The sequence below is a fragment of the Tinamus guttatus genome, unplaced genomic scaffold (assembly GCF_059628265.1).
Source record: "Tinamus guttatus ecotype Peru unplaced genomic scaffold, ASM5962826v1 Tinamus_guttatus_pri_ptg000172l, whole genome shotgun sequence".
NCBI lineage: Eukaryota > Metazoa > Chordata > Aves > Tinamiformes > Tinamidae > Tinamus > Tinamus guttatus.
This window is the reverse complement of record NW_028288706.1, coordinates 4,303,715-4,320,000: the sequence shown is the minus strand read 5'-3', so window position 1 is coordinate 4,320,000 and position 16,286 is coordinate 4,303,715. Positions and strand designations below refer to the sequence as shown.

Genomic DNA, 16,286 nt, shown 5'->3' with positions numbered 1-16,286 from the left:
AGGATGCAGAGCAGCGTACACGGGAAAAACCTCCCTCCTCTCCTGGTTTGGCCTGAGCCAGAGGCACAAAGGCCTGCTTCCAGCTGCTTAGAAAGCCTAGGCCATCTCTCACCATCACACCCCCAGCTAACCCATCCCCGGGCCCCAAATGCTGCCGGCCCCTCTGCCATCCGCTCGCACCATGCAGAGGCCTCCGCAGGCTGGCCAGATCCCTGCCGAAAGCTTCGAAAGCCACACGTCTATCTGCATGGTCTGGTGTGCCTGCAGCTCAAGGGAAAGGCTACACAGAGATATCATGGGCACAGAATGTCCGTGCTTGTATCTGTGTCACGCTCTGTGCATGCTCCCTGTGTGTGTACGCACACAGCATGCACATACATGTGTGTGTGCAGCTAGGGAGGAAGATAACACAGCTATCTACACAAGCCCTGCGATAGCTATAGGCCTCCCCAGTGCCCACACACTGGTATGACTAGGAAACAGGGGCCTTCCAGGCCTGGGGCGGCTCGGCCACGTCTGCTTCCAGGCTTTGGAAGAGCCTGTTTCAGCAGCTTCCACTGAGCATGGGCCGCAGGTTAGCGCAAAAGAGCCAGAAAATGAAGTTTCCTGGTCATTTTATGGCCTTGTATTGCAGCAGAAACATTGTCCCCAAAGTCCAGTACTGGTTCCATGGGAGTGGTTGTGTTACCTGCTGGCCCTGCTTGGTCACTCTCCCATCCCCTGCTTCTCTAAGCTGGTTCTCCCAGGGGGATCTGACAGCACACCCTGCACATGATAGGGAGAGGAGCCAGCTCTGGCTCTGGAAAGGGCTGCAGCTGCCATGCAGGGGCCAGGCCGTGTTATTGTGACAGCTGCTGCTGCTGGGTCATCGGCTTAAACTGCAGCTGGGCAATAAAGGTTCGAAATTAGGGAAAGTTTCTGCATGTAGGAGGGTGGAGAGCTGGAAGAGACTGCATCTAGGAGGGTGGGCTCTCTGCTGTGCTGCTTGAGTTCTTGCCGTGGTGTTAGAGCCACTTCCATGTCCACCCCAAAAGCCTTTGATCCATCACTACAGGCCCCTGCACTGCTGCCTCCTGAGACAACCTATGAGGGAAAGGTTCTGAAGGCTTGGGCGGGCTGGGCACTTCCAAAAAGATCCTCTGGTTTTCCCTAAGAGGCATGTTCCATGGAGGGAAGGACGCAATTGGGGTGGAGAGCTGTGGGGCAGAGTCAGTGCTGAGGCAGACAAGTGCAGCAATGCACACGCTGAGCTCTGGGAAGTGCTGAGGGCCCCAGGCTCTGCGTGGTGCAGCAGGACAGTGAATACAGAGTCCTGATCAGTGACTGAGAAGTGAGGCTCTTCTGGGGGAGGCGAATAGGAAAGCTGGAGGCCAGCGAAGTGATTAGGCGGTGGCTGGCAGCATGCAGGTAGCAGGCAGCAATACCAACCTGTGGCAGAGGAGCCCAGGGTACGTCCAGGGTAGGCTGTTAGCAAGGGACACGGGGAGAGAGAAGAGGTAGCATGAGTCAAAGAAGGAATGTGGCTGGCTGGGTCTGGCCCAGGCTGAAGATGGAGAAGATTGGCCACGACCTTCTTGTAGGCAGAGAGAGCCAGCGGACAGCCACAATGTCCATCAGGAAGGAAGGAGTTGCAGTTTGTGAGCAACAAGACCTGCAGCTACTGAGATAAAAATTAAAACCCAGTATGCCCTGCACACCGGTGATGTGGCTTGTAGGAGCATTCCAAAGAGACGTGTCTTGCACATTAATACTTGTCTGAAGGCCCCTTCAATCCCAAAGCTCTTGCCCATTTAGCAGAGTTATCGCCTTTCCTAACCACATCCACCAAGCAAAGAGACCTGAACAAGCCATGTCTAGGACAGCAAGAAAACTAGACAAACGTTCTGACAGCCCCCAACAGATGAGGTTACCTGTATCCAACCCTAGAGGACCTACCTGGTGGTGGCAGGTAGATGTTCCCAATTATAGGAATGCTAACTGGCACAACTTCACAGCAAGCTCCTGTCACTGAACTATGAGACTCCCTCAGCCCTGAGCGGGGGACACTGCCAACACGGTGACCCCACAGTGACCAAGCGCACACACAAACCCCCAAGCGCACGTGAGTGCGATGGCAGAGCGGAGACGCACCTCAGCGCGAGCTGGTCAAGTGCAGCAGCTTTGCGGGCACGGGAGAGACAGCGGTACGCAGAGGAAGGGAGGGAGCGCCTGCCAGGCTTAAACACAGAGTAAGCAGGTGAATTTCCTGGGAGGCCCCTGGACAAGAAGCACTGCTACAATTTAGAGAGCCCGAGGCAGGTTCACAGTGTGAGCCGCAGCTCTCCTGGGGCACGTGACAGTCATACGCGCTGGTGTTTCGAGAGCTGCCACACAGCAGAGAGGCTCGCTGGATTACGCTGGCCAGTGGGCATGGCAGGAAGGGCCTCGGTCAGCTCAGGGCCTAGATAAGAGCTACACGGCTGCAGCGCGGGAGCGGAGACCGGAACAGAGCCTGTGCGAAGGGAGACAAAATGGAGGGCTGCCACGTAATGGAGGGGCAAAGGTGCTTGTGACAGCACCCCTCTATATTGACTTACACCTTCAAAGGTCATACATATTCCATGACACTGCTGCCCTGTGACTGCCCCAGCTGTCCTGCTCCTCTCCGGCCAGCCGAGCAGGCAGCTCTGTGTCGTCCAGCCTCCCCTGCAGATGGGGGTCAGGGCACAAGGAGGGGCTTTGGGGCATCTCCCTCTTTGACGGGGAGACCATTGCTCCTTTAAACCCGTTCAGGTGACAAGCAGGACAACAGCTCACCCCACCACTCGAGGGAAGACACTGTGCTCTCAGTGGGCTTGCAAGGTCAAGGGGGCTCCATGAGCCACTCCTCTAATTAACCTGCAGGCTGCTGTAACGACCCTACTAATGAGGAGTTAAGAAGAGCCTGGTTTGTGGCTGCTAAAGACAAACTGCTGAGTTTAGTCTCCATAGTCTGGTTGTATTTGCTAAGTCTGGGCTGTTAAGGAGCAACCTGTACAGGCTTGAGTAGGTGGAGTTGGAAGCAGGAGCAACAGCTCTGACAGGAGCATGGTCACAGCTCTCACAGCAGTGACCAGGAGCAGCTAGTTCGGGGATCACATCTGTGCTGCCAGGAGGGTGCTGAGCTGAGCTCTCTCAAGCTGGGAGTTGACCTGGGGGACTCTAGGCCTGAGAGGTGCCTTGTGCAGTTCTTTGTGGTGAAGTGGAAGGAACCAGTAAGCACTGCTGTGAGAGGGGGCTGCTAGGAACAACAGAAACTGCTGTCTGTGGTGAGTCCTTGTCAGGAGATGCAATTAAGAAGGGCTCTGGGTTGTAAAACACAAGGGTTGGTGGTTATTGCTTCAGGGGTTGGGAGGGAAGAAGTCAGCAGGGGCCTGAGGAACACTTGCTAGAGCGCTCCCAAGAAGGAGCAGGCTGGTGGCTGCTTGGGCATAGGATGGTTGAGTGCCGGAACAGCGAACAAAGAAACAGGCTGCAGCTGTGCACCAGGGGTGCGGGCTCTGTCCACTGGAAGAGAACATGGGAGAGAAGAGAAAGGGCTGGGAGCCCCAAATCTGTACTTGAAATTTCAAACTATCTCCTAAACACAGTGCCCCAGTATGAGCTCACAGTAAATGCGAATGCTGGTGCAGCCACCCTCGCCTTGGGGCTGAGGGTGGGTTGCTGCTGAACCTGTGAGGACCAGGATGAAGATGGCTGGGACAGATCATGGCTGACCTGCCCTTGGTGCTCGGGTGTCACTGCCCAAGAGGCTGTGGGGATGATGCACATCTCAGTATGGGGGTGGCAATGATCCAGCTCATCCCAGGGTATATGGCAATGCTGGGAACGTGAGGGAGCAGACAGGCCTAGCAGAGTCTCCTCTGTGGAGCAGCTGTGGGGTGAGGCTCTGCCGGGGGAACAACCCTTCCATAGTGGCAGCAGCGTGGTGTGATGCTGTGACGATCCCCCTGTCAGCTACCCTCCCACTCAGCAAGTGGATCGTGGCCAGAAGCAGCACACAGCATGAGACAGGCAAAGGCATCGCAAAGGCAGCAACACAGAGCTGGCTATGGGAGCTTGCTCTGCAGGTCCCACACTTGGTACAAGACCTGCTAATGCCAGCTCCAGAATCCCTACCCGTGGGTGGTTCCAACATCCAGGGTGCTCTGTATAAGGAGGGGACAAGACCTGAACTGTTGATAAGGACACTGCAGCCCTGTCCTTAGTCCACCTGTCCCCCGTACTCCCTGCTGGGTGTAAGTTGAAGATAGGACCTTGTGTGCAGATGAACCAGCTGGGCTTGGAGTTGTTTAAGGCCACTTACAGAATGTCTGAAGTCTGATGCTGACCTAGGAGTTGCATTTCGACTGCAATAGTGCCTGCGAAATGGCACTGAGCATTTTTTTTGCCTATGGAGTGGTGTCCCATGGAGCTTCTGGTAGGAACATGGGATTCATGGACTGAAGGAAGAGAGAAGCCCAGTTACGAGGGGAAAGCCTGTGTGGTTTGGAAGGTGGGAGGGGACCTGTTGTGCAAGGGGCAGGGAGCATTGCTCCAGCATGTGGTAGGCTAAAGCCCTGAGTACACCAAGGAGGAAAACAAAACCCTAGTATGAGGTGGGACCCTGGCATGCTCCTTTCCAAGCTCCCCTCAGCAGGTGTTGATGCAAACATGCCACTAGACACAGGCATCCCCTCCCTACCCTACAGAGTTGCACTACAAGGTCATGGGGGATATATGCTCCCCATAGTCCTTCTGACTCCAGCTCAGGATGGTGGTCAAATAGAGGCCTAACCTTGAGCAGGGTAGTTACCCCAGTAAACAGCGACCTCAGGCCTTGGCTTGATTCATTTATACTTGTAAGATGGGGCTGCCTATGTTGTATGGATCACATGAGCCTCTTGAAGTGTGTGAGTGTCTTGGGGTCAAGTTGCACTTACCTCTTTTGGAGGGATGCATACGTCACTGGCGATCAAGCACAAGTCAACGACCGTGACAACAGTGGCCTGCTCACCTGATCAAATGTCTGTAATGGCCAAGGGGTGGAATCTCTAGATCCCAGAACCAGTGAAGGCTGCCAAGCTTGAGGGATACCCTGCCCTCATGTCTGTGTCCCGCACCGAACAGGACAGATGCCAGCTCCAGCCACCCCCAGGGAACTCGTCCCCAGCCTTGAGAGATCCTAAGCCCTGTTGCCAAGTCTGCCTCACTGGGTCACGATCTCTACTTGGCATGAATACAGAGCACTGATGTTGAGCAGGTGTAGGACCCAGAGCTGGCAGGTTTCGATGCTCAGCCTACACAGATGGTCCTAATAGCATGGGGAATAAGGCAAATGTAGGAATGCCTACTGCTAGGTGCACAAGTGCTGGGTTTTGTAGGGGGTATTCTCTAAGTCCAGCATGCTCATGACCTTCTTGGGAAGCTGTAAAGGAAGACAAACTATACGAGCCTTTCCACAATTTGCTGTGTCTATGCTGTTGTCTAAAAGCAAGCCCGTGACCTGATGGTGCTAGGGATTCCCAGTGCTCACGACATTACCTGTGATCTCATGCTGCCTCAGCTCATTGTATCTGTAGGACTGCTCTAGGGGCTTGATGGAGGAGTGGTAGATCTTCCTCAGCCGCTGCAATACTCCTATAGGAACAAAAATATGCAGATGAGTGAGAGGGAAATCTCAGGAAACCTGAAGGAAGCCCTCCAGGAAGGCCTCTGGACATTTTCTGCAGATCTTCAGAGTGACTCATCTAGAGTGAGGGACTTCCAGCTCTGGGCTGAAATCTTGGCCCAATCGATCACAGTCACAAATCTTGATGCCCCTCCCATGACTAATATTTCCTGCTAAGTACTGTCCCCAGCTGCTGCCAGTCATGCGCATGCCAGCAACTGAGTCAAGAAACATCCCTTAATGCAGCTTAGCATCCAGCACCCATGATGCCAAAGAAGCCTCTGCCTTGGGACTCCCTGCCACAGTCAGCACAAACCCCCAAGTCCCGTACCTGATAGCTAAAAGAGGATAAAAGAATTTTGTCCACAGGAGAAGGAGGGCTCCTTTCTAGTTCTGATTGCCAATGGAACCAGCAGACTTACATTAAAACAAATAAACAACAACAGCACACCTCTATTACAAATTGCCCCAGGTCTCTCTGAATGACGGGCAGCAGTGGAGTTGACCCTGAGCCACCTTTTGTTTTCCTGCCCCTCTGGCCATAATTCTTTAACATTCTTAGGGTACTCATTAAATTATTTAAAGCACATTGATGCAGGAGAAGAATACAGACTGAAATAGGCAAAGGCTGTTCCTGAGGACCTAAGACTAAACCACTAAAGTCTCCATGCTGCCCAAGCCTTTTGCCTGCCTCAGCCCCTGCCTCCCTTACCTGAGAAATCATCAGCAGGTTTGTCTTCATTCAGCTTAAGGGTGCTCTCCAAGTGGGACCGGTCCCTCTTGGTCGTCTCAGTGGCTTCTTCAATCTCTTCTGCAGGAAAAGGCAAGAGGACACGTTACTGATGGAAAGGGGAAGGGTCCACAGGGAGCTCACACAAGCTATGGCCGGGGAGAGGGCATGCCCACTGCCGAATGCATTGGCTGCTGATCGCTTCTGCACGCCGCTCAGTTTCTGTTTTGCAAATGCTGCTCAAGGCTTCACTGAGGCTGCCAAGGGCTGTGGCAGTCGGGGAAAGCTTTGTGGGCATCTGTCTGACTCTGAGGAGGGGCCGGCAAAGGAACCATGCGGTGTCTCCCGAGGTGGAAACGAGGGAGTGCTGCTAGGGAGGAATGTGAAGGACGTGCCTGGAAGGGGTTCTTGGATTGGGGCCGTTGCATAATGGGCAGCTGGAGCACACGCTGCACCTGCTGGTACTGGTGCCTCTGTCCTTCCCAGTGCTCCAAAGACACTGGAGCCTCTGCTTGGTGCTTGCCTCCGCCCCAGCTACAGCTCGTCCACAGGAGCATGGCCAAGCCTTGACTTTGGGCTTTCTCTGTTCTGCCTTTCCTGTCCATCCCTTCAAAGTTACACATCAAGATGGAGATGTAAGAGTTGGGCTGGTTTTCAGGAGATGAGCACACCTGCCGACTGAACCCTACCTTTGCCAGCCTGGCCCATGGCTGGCTGCCTCATTAGGTCTCACCTTTGTGAATGAGGACAATTCCTTTTCCCTTCTCCCACCTGAGGCTGCAGGTTAGGACCTGTCTTGCACGCTAAGACCCTGACTCTGCATGGTACAGCAGGAAAGTGGTCCTGGGCACCACGCTGCTCTGTAGCAAAGCCCAGGGCACAGTACAGCTGCCTCCACCTTGGACAGACACCCCTACGTGCCAGAGATGCAGGAAGAGAGGGGTCCTCGCTGCAGGAGCACTGATGGAGATGTTGGCACACTAAGAGCTCAGCACAGCTCCAGGTGCTTTTTGATACTGGGAGGTGAATTGGGCCTTAGCTGGGGTTTTCAAGCAGGTCTGTGAGCAGATGTCCCCAGCTTGCTGGGTTTTGCTGGGCTATGGGCCCCCTGGCCAAATGGGGCACCTTGGAGCACTGGAATGGGCCCAAGAGCCTCCTCTGAATTTTTCCCAAGTGTCAGGCTGAGAAGGACCTTTTTGACTTGCCAAGTGAAGCCACAGAGACCGAGCTGGGTTTCCCTTTTGGCACACACATGAACTCATTGAGTTGGGACATTATAGAAGGAAGCAAAAAAAGAATCAGCAGGGCTCAAAGGCTGCTGCCACAGGTGTTTCTAGTAAAACCTGGGGGCTCATTCATCCTTAGCTAGCCTGCCTTTCCACGACTTAAGGCACCCTGTCCGCAGCCAGAACCGTGGTCTGAGTTAGCTCTTCACATGTTCCTCGTGAAGGCAAAGGCTGAGGACCTGGGTGCAACAGCATCCTGCCCGTGTGCCAAGAGCACTGCGGCTTCAGTCCAGAGGAGCCTGAGTGAATAGGCTACAGGTCCTTTAACAGCTCTGTAGATGCTGTGAGGGGCATAGGGAAAGGGGTGAATTTTTCATCTGTGTCCACAAGAGATGGGCAGATAAATGATGGGCTTAAAGTACAGCAAAGGAGGCATTGGCCAGCCTTGGAATTGCTGCGAGTAGTGCTGCGCTGTCGAGCCCAGCCGTGCAGCAGTTAGGGGCAGGCACGGGAAGCACAAGCATTAGCAGAGGGCCATGCACTAGGCGCAGTTTAATGGGCCAAGCTCAGCTCCGCCGGGTTGATAGTAGGTCACTCTGGCCGCCCTCTGCTCGCTATGTTACAGGCACACCGACAGCGAAAGCGTCCAACCTATCTGGCCACGCCGGGGCTCGGCGGTGGCAGGAGGGGCGCTGCGGCCAGGTGGGCTCTCCGTTCCCCTCAGCGGTGGCTCGTCCGCAGGCGGGTTTTCTAATGCAGGCGGATTGCCTCCTGCAGGTGGGTTTTCTGCTGCAGGGGGGTTTCCTCCTGCAGGTGGATTTTCCACTGCAGGGGGGTTTCTTCCTGGAGGTGGGTTTTCCATTGCTTTTGTGCTGTTGGTGCTGGCAGCATCCGGCTCCACATCTCCACAGGGAAGGTGGTGGCAGCTGGGAGAGCCGGCTGTGGCTTCTGCCTCACCAGTGGCTGTGTCTTCACCGTGGCCGTTCTCCTCCGCAGTGCTAGCCACTTCCTTATCACTTCCTTCAGCTCCTTCCTTGGGTCCTGCTCCACCAGCACCTTCCTCCTCGGACTCTCCTTCTTCCTCAGACTCTTCATCTCCATCTTCCTCTGACTCTCCTTCCTGATCTCCTCCCTCCTCAGACTCCTCTTGTTCATCTCCCTCTTCCTCAGACGCTTCCTGCTCCTCCTCATCTTCCTCAGAGCTCTCTCTGTCCCCTTTTACTTCCTGCTCAGAAGCAGACGCTGCTCCAGGCTCCTCCGTTTCCTCCTCCTCAGAGGCTCCTTCCTCGGGGCTGGCATTGGCATGGGGCTCTGGGGCCCCGGCCGCAGACCTGCTCCCCTCCTCTGCGCTGAAGCCGTCCTGGTGTTTGCCATGGCGCTGGGTGCTGGCGGCTTCCCTCGGCAGTCCCACTCCCTCTGGGGTAGGGGGGCCCGGGGTCGATGGCCGCCCCTCCACAGGGGCCACGGCCGCGTCCTGTACCTCCTCCACGGCTGTTTCCTCCAGCCCGCTGTCTCCAGGCTCCGCAGCCTCGCTCAGGCCCCCGACTGGCTCTTCCTTCTGCTCGCCATCTTCCTCACCGCTGGTGAGGCCAGAGGCGTTGCTGACGCCAGGATCCTCCTTGGGGCTGGCGTGCTCAGAACTGGAGTGCGGGGTGTTCATACGAGTGGCCTTCCCGGCATCGCGTGGCCGCCCCAGGGCTGCTGCCTCGCTGCCGGCCTCATACGGGGGCAGCACGGTCTTCTCCGGGGTGCCGGGGTCGGCACGCGGGACCCCGTCCTTCTCCTCCAGGCTCGGCTCTCCGGCCGCCAAGTGGCTTTCGCCAACGTGACCGACATCATCCGCACCGCGGGGGGCCGAAATGTGGGGCTCTAAACGATGAGAACAGGATCAGTCAGTTTTACCTCGCGTCGCTCCTGCCCCAGGGGCCGGCAAGCGCCAGCCCGGGCCATGGCAGGGCCATAGCGCCCACACCTCACCGGGGCCAGCCCTCTACGGTGCCCATGGAGAGCCAGGGAGGGGATGGCCAAGAAGGATTTCAAGGCCCCTGTGGAGAGGTTTAAACACTGCCCTTTCCGGGCTCCTAATGAGAAGCGGGCTGCAAGCAGCTGCTCAAGGGAGGGAAGAGCTCACGCCACGCGAGCTGCGTCCGGGACGTGGGCCCCAGAACGCTGCTCCCTGCTCGCTGCCTGGGGTCATGCAGTTTGCTAGCGCATCAGCTGGCCCACGCTTGCCAAGGAAGCATTGAGAGCACGTTGCAGCGCCATAATGTTTAAGGAAGCCGGCAAAGCGGCCCTGGAAAAATATCCCAGTTGGAGAGAGAAAGGGGGCAAAACTAAAAATAGCTCAGGGTGCAAGAGGCTTCAGGCACTTGGCAGGTTAAAAGGGTCCTTCCTTCCCCAGCCCTTTCTCAGGAGAGTCTGAACCTTTGTCACTGCAGGCCAGCCGGGCTGGGCAGCAAAGGAGGGAAGGGGAGAGTGGGCTGCTGCGTCCAGCAGCCCGGGCACGGGCTTGGATGGGCAGTTTGCTCCAAGGTGCCAGGTTCTCCCGTTCCCAGCCCCAGGATCCTGCAGGAAGGGACTGGCCGGGCTGCAGCGCACCTGGCCTGACCCTGGAGGCAGCGCAAGAAGAGCTATTTATTGTGCATGTCCCTTCATTAGGAAAACATTTGCCACTCTGTGTAACTGGCTGGAACACAATGAATTTGTTCTACAGTCCAGGAGAAGTCATCTGCATTTTCCATAGGGCCTCTGACTGTGATTTAACATTAGTCAACAGATGCCAAAAATAAAATAGCACCAGCTATACTGTCTCCGTTACAAACAGTTGCTGCTAGTCTAAATAATCCCCTGAAAAGTCTAATGCCTACATACCAGGGAAGCGTTTCAGAGGAAAATAATTCCTTTGTACTCCAGCTGGCAAGCAGATGCCAACCAGAAAAAAATGCCATCTCCCCCTGCCCCAGGAAGGAGCCCCGGCAGCACCACAGAGCTCGTGGGCATGGAAATGGGGTGCAGCCGCTCCGCACGGCCGCACACGGCCGCGCTGCACCCAGGCCTGGCTGCCGGCCTCCCTCCAGCTCCACGTCCACATCCTCCCCGACCTGCCCGGCAGCCACGCCAGGCAGAACTCAGAGCTCGCCAGGGCATGGAAAGAGGGGAGGATGAGGTGCTTTCCTGTTGGTCTCGGGGACACTGGCCTTGCCCCTGTCAAGTCAGGGTCCTCCACACGGGTAGGAGTTTCTTCATAACTCAGCAAAGAGGCTCTCTGCTTTGCAGTCAGGGCTTGGCAGCCTCTGGGCCTCCACAGGGCATTTAACGCCTGCACCTGGCACGCAGGCACTACACGAGCAGAGCAAAGCTCTGGAGAAGACAGCAACCCAGGTTTTGAGCATTTCCACATGTGCTCCCCAGGCCCCAAGTTGTGCCCTAGGGTGCGGGCACCTCTGCAAGACCCAGGCGCAGGGCCCAGAGCAGAGGGAGCCCAGCAGAGCATGGCAGCATTCCCAGCCACGCAGCGCCAGGGCTGATGTGCTGCCCCCGCAGTCACACGCAGGGCAGGTGAGCTGTGCTGGGCCAGCGGGGCAGCTCCGAGGCACCGCGCGGTCCTGCTGGGCCAGGGTTTCTAGTCTTTCCCATGTGCAGCCTGGTATCACGAGAGCTACAGCATGGCACCCCACCAAACCAGATGTGCCGCTCACGCTCACGCTGCCCTGGCCAGCGCACACGGAGCTGCCCAGAGCGGGGCAGCCGCTCCTCGACACGGCCTCCTGAGCCCGGCCGCCCCTGCAGCCCGCCCGGAGCTACTCGAAGGCGCTCCTGGCCTGCAGAGCCGGGCAGCTGGCTCCAGCCTGCACATGGCATGCCTCTGTGCCCCCAGGGACAAGGGACAGGCACAGGGATAGTCTCAGCATGGCCCCAAAATAGCCTGTGAGCTGGAGGGCACAGAGGGAAGTGGAGAAGAGGAGACACCGCTCATCCCGGCATGGGGCCAGTGCTGGGGGGGTTTTCCAAGGACCCTGGGGCTTATGGGTCACCTCTAAGCAAACAGAGGTTGGACAGAAGTGACCCCTCAGTAGTGACCCACAGCATCTGGGCACGATGCCAACCCCAGCACCTTGCATGAGCCAGGACCTGCTGGAGAAGGGAAATACTCCTGCTCAAATTGGGATATTCCTGCCAGTCTTTGGGTCACGCGCTTCATTTCCTGTGACCTTCAGAGCGTTATATAAAGTCGCCCTCCCCTTCCCACCTCCTTCGCCTTCCTTTCTCCCCTACATGGTCTCCAAAGACACCACAAGGCGAATTGTGCTGATCTGCAGATGGCCGGCTGCTGAGCGCCGCACTGCAAAACAGGCCGAAGGTTACGGGCTTAACACCCTCCGCACGGCCTCCGGCAGCTAAAAATACAGCCAGCAACTGTACAGGGGGAACAGAAGGAGCTGCTCGGCCCAGCATGGGAAGCAGAGCACTGGTTCCCTTGTGCGCGGGCACCCGTTTGCTCTGCCCTAGTACAGGCCCAAGGGTGACATCTGCCCCAGTACAGGCCCAAGGGTGACATCTGCCCCAGGGCCCTGTCCCTTGGACCCTTACAGCCCTGGAGCAGAGCACAGACAGGCTGCAGCACCCATGCCACGTGTGTACACTGTGAAATGACAGCGGGGCTTCCCGTGTTCACGGTCTGCCCTGCACGAGGGGTGTCCAGGCAGAGACCTGCCCGCTCACCTCTGCGGCCTGGCCTACGAGAGCAGCCCTGGGCTGCCCCTGCCCACATTGCCCCGTGACACGAGTCTTGCACCTCCCTGCACCGGGCTGGAGCGCTGCCCGGGGATGCCGCTGGCCTTTCCCGAGCTGCCACAGCAGCTTGGGGAACGTGTTACAAGGGTCAAGGTCTCACAGCAGGGCCCTGGGTGCAACAGGTTGTTAGCGCAGAAAATAAAAGTGTGGAAATGATAGGGATGGCCCCTAGAGGCTGCCTGTTCTTGTCCACCAGTTCAGATACCAGCAGGGACCAGGGCTCAGGGCTCTTCCTCGCCACAAGTCTGTGTCCAGAGTGCCTGGCCTGCAATCGAGCATTTTTAGACCTGCATTTTCTGGGAAAATATTTCCAGTATAGCTTCAGGCTTGGGGGTGGTCACATTATGCAAGGGGGGTTGAGCCTGCCCCAACCTCATTGACTCTAGCGGCCGTCAGCTCCAAGCCTGAAATAAGTCACCCGCAGCCAAACAGCTAGAGAGACAGGGAAACCTGCAGCTCCTTTGGGATGTCCAGGGCCACGGACACCCTGGGGCTTTGCTGGAAGGGGCCTGTGCTGTGCCCAGGGCTGCTGGAAACAAGGTGGGTCTTGCCATAGTGCCCCACCAGCCCGGAAGGAGAAGGGCTGTAAAGCTGGAACACGATTTCCAGCTAAAACACAACCCGGCTCCATCCTCACAAAGAGCCACATTAAACCGTGGTGCTGAAAGGAGCCCGGGAGAGGCACTTCCCCCGAGAGCGGCGCCGGAGCAGGGGATGGCCTAGAGGGACAGATGGGCACAGGTGGCCCTGGGAAGGGTGATCTCCCCCTCCCGCAGAAATAGGAGCCCTGAGCGTGGGGACAGCAACGCGGTGCACAGTGAGGACGGCCTTTCACGGGCTCTCTTACCCTGAGCAAATCCCGGACCCGCGCAGCGTGCAGGGAAAGCATTCCCATCCACAACGGCCCATTTGGAGATTGGCGTTTTTGGCGTTTTGCTGCCACTGGCCTGACTTGTGGCAGAATCCAGAGAAGCGGGGCAGGGCAGGCTGCAGAGATGGGGTTTCGGGAGGATCGGCCACCTCGGGCCCCAGCAGCAAGGCACCCGAGGCCCGGCCCACCTTAGGACTGCAGGGCAATGTGTTGCCAACTAGTGAAACAGGAGCAAAAAGCAGGAGCTAAAGCTGGATTTGGGAAATGGTCAGGATGAAGCAAACAGGGGGCTAGGGAAGCCTCAGGGATAAGGAAACATTTCCCAGGCAGTTGACAAACACAATCCTTGGGGTGGAGGGCATCACACAGCACCAACCCTGCTGCGATGCAAATGCAGGGGCTCAGGATCTGTGTCAGCCCCGCCACGGCAGCACTCACCACGTGCCCGTGGGGATTCCCACAGGGAGAACTTGGCATTTCCCCACGCGGGGGCTCAGTGAAAGGGCTCCCTCCCGCACGTTACACCCAACACAGGGACCCATAAAAGCCAAGATTAGTGCAGGCTTGGTTTCCATTCTGCTTTTTCAAGGAGTGGGGAAACTCAAGCTCTTTCCAGGAACAGGTGCAAGGGATCATTTTGTGCAAAAAATAACTTCCGCTATGGGAACAGACCATTGCAAACCAACGTGACGATGGTGCATCTACCCCAAACTGCATTTCAACACTTTCTGCTGCACTTGGTCAAAGGAGATACACTATGGTTGTTACAAACATGCCTATGAAGTAGCGATCAAGAAAGGGGACAGCATTTCAGGGCAGGATCCCGGGGAGCAGCCCAGCTGCAGGCTGCGGCCCAGCAATGTGGTCCTGCAGCCACAGCCAGCCCAGAAATTCATCCCACCAGCAATTCCTAAACCAGCCCTATCCTCGTAAGGCACCACAGGAAGAACTCAGAGGAAAAGGGACCCCATTGCTGCAAAGTGACGAGCACCAGCCGCATCCTTCCCCGTGCGAGCAGGAACAGCGGCTGCAGCTGTCACTGCCACAGGACAAGGGACACAGGCTTGCCCAGCGCTCCAGAACAGAGCGAAGCCAAGGGACACCGAGCCAAGCCACTGGTTGAGAGAAATATTGCTTGCCATCATTATTTTTTATTTAGGCTCAGTCAAATAAGCACTCAGATCAAATGGGCTTGTTTGACTTAAAAGTTTTCTGCAAATAAAGACATGAGCAAGCATTTTTCCACAGTGACTTTTTTTTTTTTAAATCAGACCAAAAGGAAGCCAAAAAACTGTCTGTCCCTTCCTTTCAGAGGAAAAACAAGGCTAACCAAGCTCAAAGTCTGGACTTTTCTTTTTTTCTGACAAAATTCTCTAAGACTTCCAGGACAGTGGCTGGACTAGATGGAAGCATTTGACATTTGCCAGCATTTTCCATCAAGGTCACCAGTGGGTCTGGCCTTGGCTGCAGCCCCGGTCTCCGAGCCCCTTTTGCTGCAGGTCCCCCAGTTCATGGCAATGCCTTCCCAGCCGCCCCACGGAGCTCCTGTGTTCAGCAGGGTGCCCGTAGCCTCCGCTCGGGAGGCATCCCTGGACACATTGCAACAGCTCTCGTGCTCCACCAGGAAGCGGCCCACAGAGGAGAGCAGGGAAACATGAAGAAAAGCCCAAGGAGGGATTAGCTCCAGATCCCCTAACACCTGGACGTTTGTTTCCCATCTCAGGGCTCAGACCACCTTGGGCCCTGACACAAGTTTGCCAGGTCTCTGGTCGTCCTGCCCCACGACACCCCTCCACTTCAGCCAAGCACCTGAACACGGCTCCTTTGGCCGCCCCGGCCCAGGGCGGTTGCGCAGTGTCCGCCAGGGAAGGTGTTTGGCTGCGTGGGGATGACAATGCTCCGCGCTGCTGCCAGACGGCAGCCTGGCTGTTGGAAAAAGTCAGTCAGGGGGGATTAGCCCAGTGCGCCTGACCTTTCTGCAACTCGTGCTGTTCCCAGCCCTGCGGCTGCGGCGCTTGGGTAGGAGGCCAGGGCTCACCCCTCGTGCCAGCACAGCCGGAACGGGCAGCGCACGCGTGCAGGGGGCCCCTAATCCGAGCAGTGCCATCCCCGGCATGGCAGGGCCAGCCTGCCGTGCTGGGGGCTACCGTGGCCCAAAAGCAACACATCTGCAAGCTGCACATCCCCGAGCAGCACCGCACGCCTCCCCACGTGCCACGGGGCAGGCAGGCACACAGCACGGGAGCTTGCACAGTGCTGAAACGGGGAGAGGCATCGTCCCTCAGGCGAGCACCTTCCCTGGGCGCAGAGCCCACACGGCTGACACAGAGCAGAGCACGAATCCCGCGGGGACCTTCCCCATGGCAGGCGCAGGCGATACCCACCCGGCACACGGCCCTGCATGCCAACGGCGCCGGCCCCACGCGAGCGCTGCCTGGTCTGTGCACGCTCCCATGCAGCAGCACCGCGACCCACCACACAGCACGACAGTGCTGCACAGCCCGCGGCAGCCGTTTCATGCCCTGTGGGCACTCAAACCTCCTGGGGAGCTGGTTGCAGCTGAGCTACACCCAAGAGCTTCCTGGGCCCCAGGGCAGCCTCATAGAAGAGGCACCTTGTCAGAGACAGTCACCAGCACACACAGCACAGCAGCTGTTCCCCCATCTACTCCAGCCATCCCGTGCCTCAGTTTCCCCCTCTGGACAAGCACAGTTTCACCAGCACCACCAGCTCTCCAGGCGCCCCTGGAAGAGCCACCACAATGGGACAAAGCAGAAGGGCTGGTGCAACTGCCGAATTGCACAGAGGCAGCACCTGGTGTTTTATTACCCATGTGTTTATCATTAGGGCTGCTCAGCAGCTCGTGACAGCCAAGGCAGCGCTGCAGCTCCAGGAGAGGCAGGGAGCATGTCTCAAGCACAGATTGGGAGCAGAGCAGGCTAGCACCTTCATAGGCTGGGAACTCTCCCAGAATGGGGTTTGGGAAGCCAAGGAGCC

General features: G+C 57.2%; 1 protein-coding gene across 1 annotated transcript in view; it reads right to left on the bottom strand.

The window, feature by feature from the left end:
• The window catches only part of SRL (sarcalumenin), a 29,972-nt gene that overhangs the window by 7,795 nt on the left and 5,891 nt on the right, over positions 1-16,286 (bottom strand). The window contains exons 2-5 of the mRNA XM_088523234.1: positions 8,276-9,493; positions 6,381-6,479; positions 5,542-5,637; positions 1,429-1,464 (exon numbers count right to left, since the gene is read on the bottom strand). Of these exons, the coding sequence (XP_088379360.1) occupies positions 1,429-1,464; positions 5,542-5,637; positions 6,381-6,479; positions 8,276-9,493 (1,449 nt within the window). The remainder of the gene's footprint in view (positions 1-1,428; positions 1,465-5,541; positions 5,638-6,380; positions 6,480-8,275; positions 9,494-16,286) is intronic.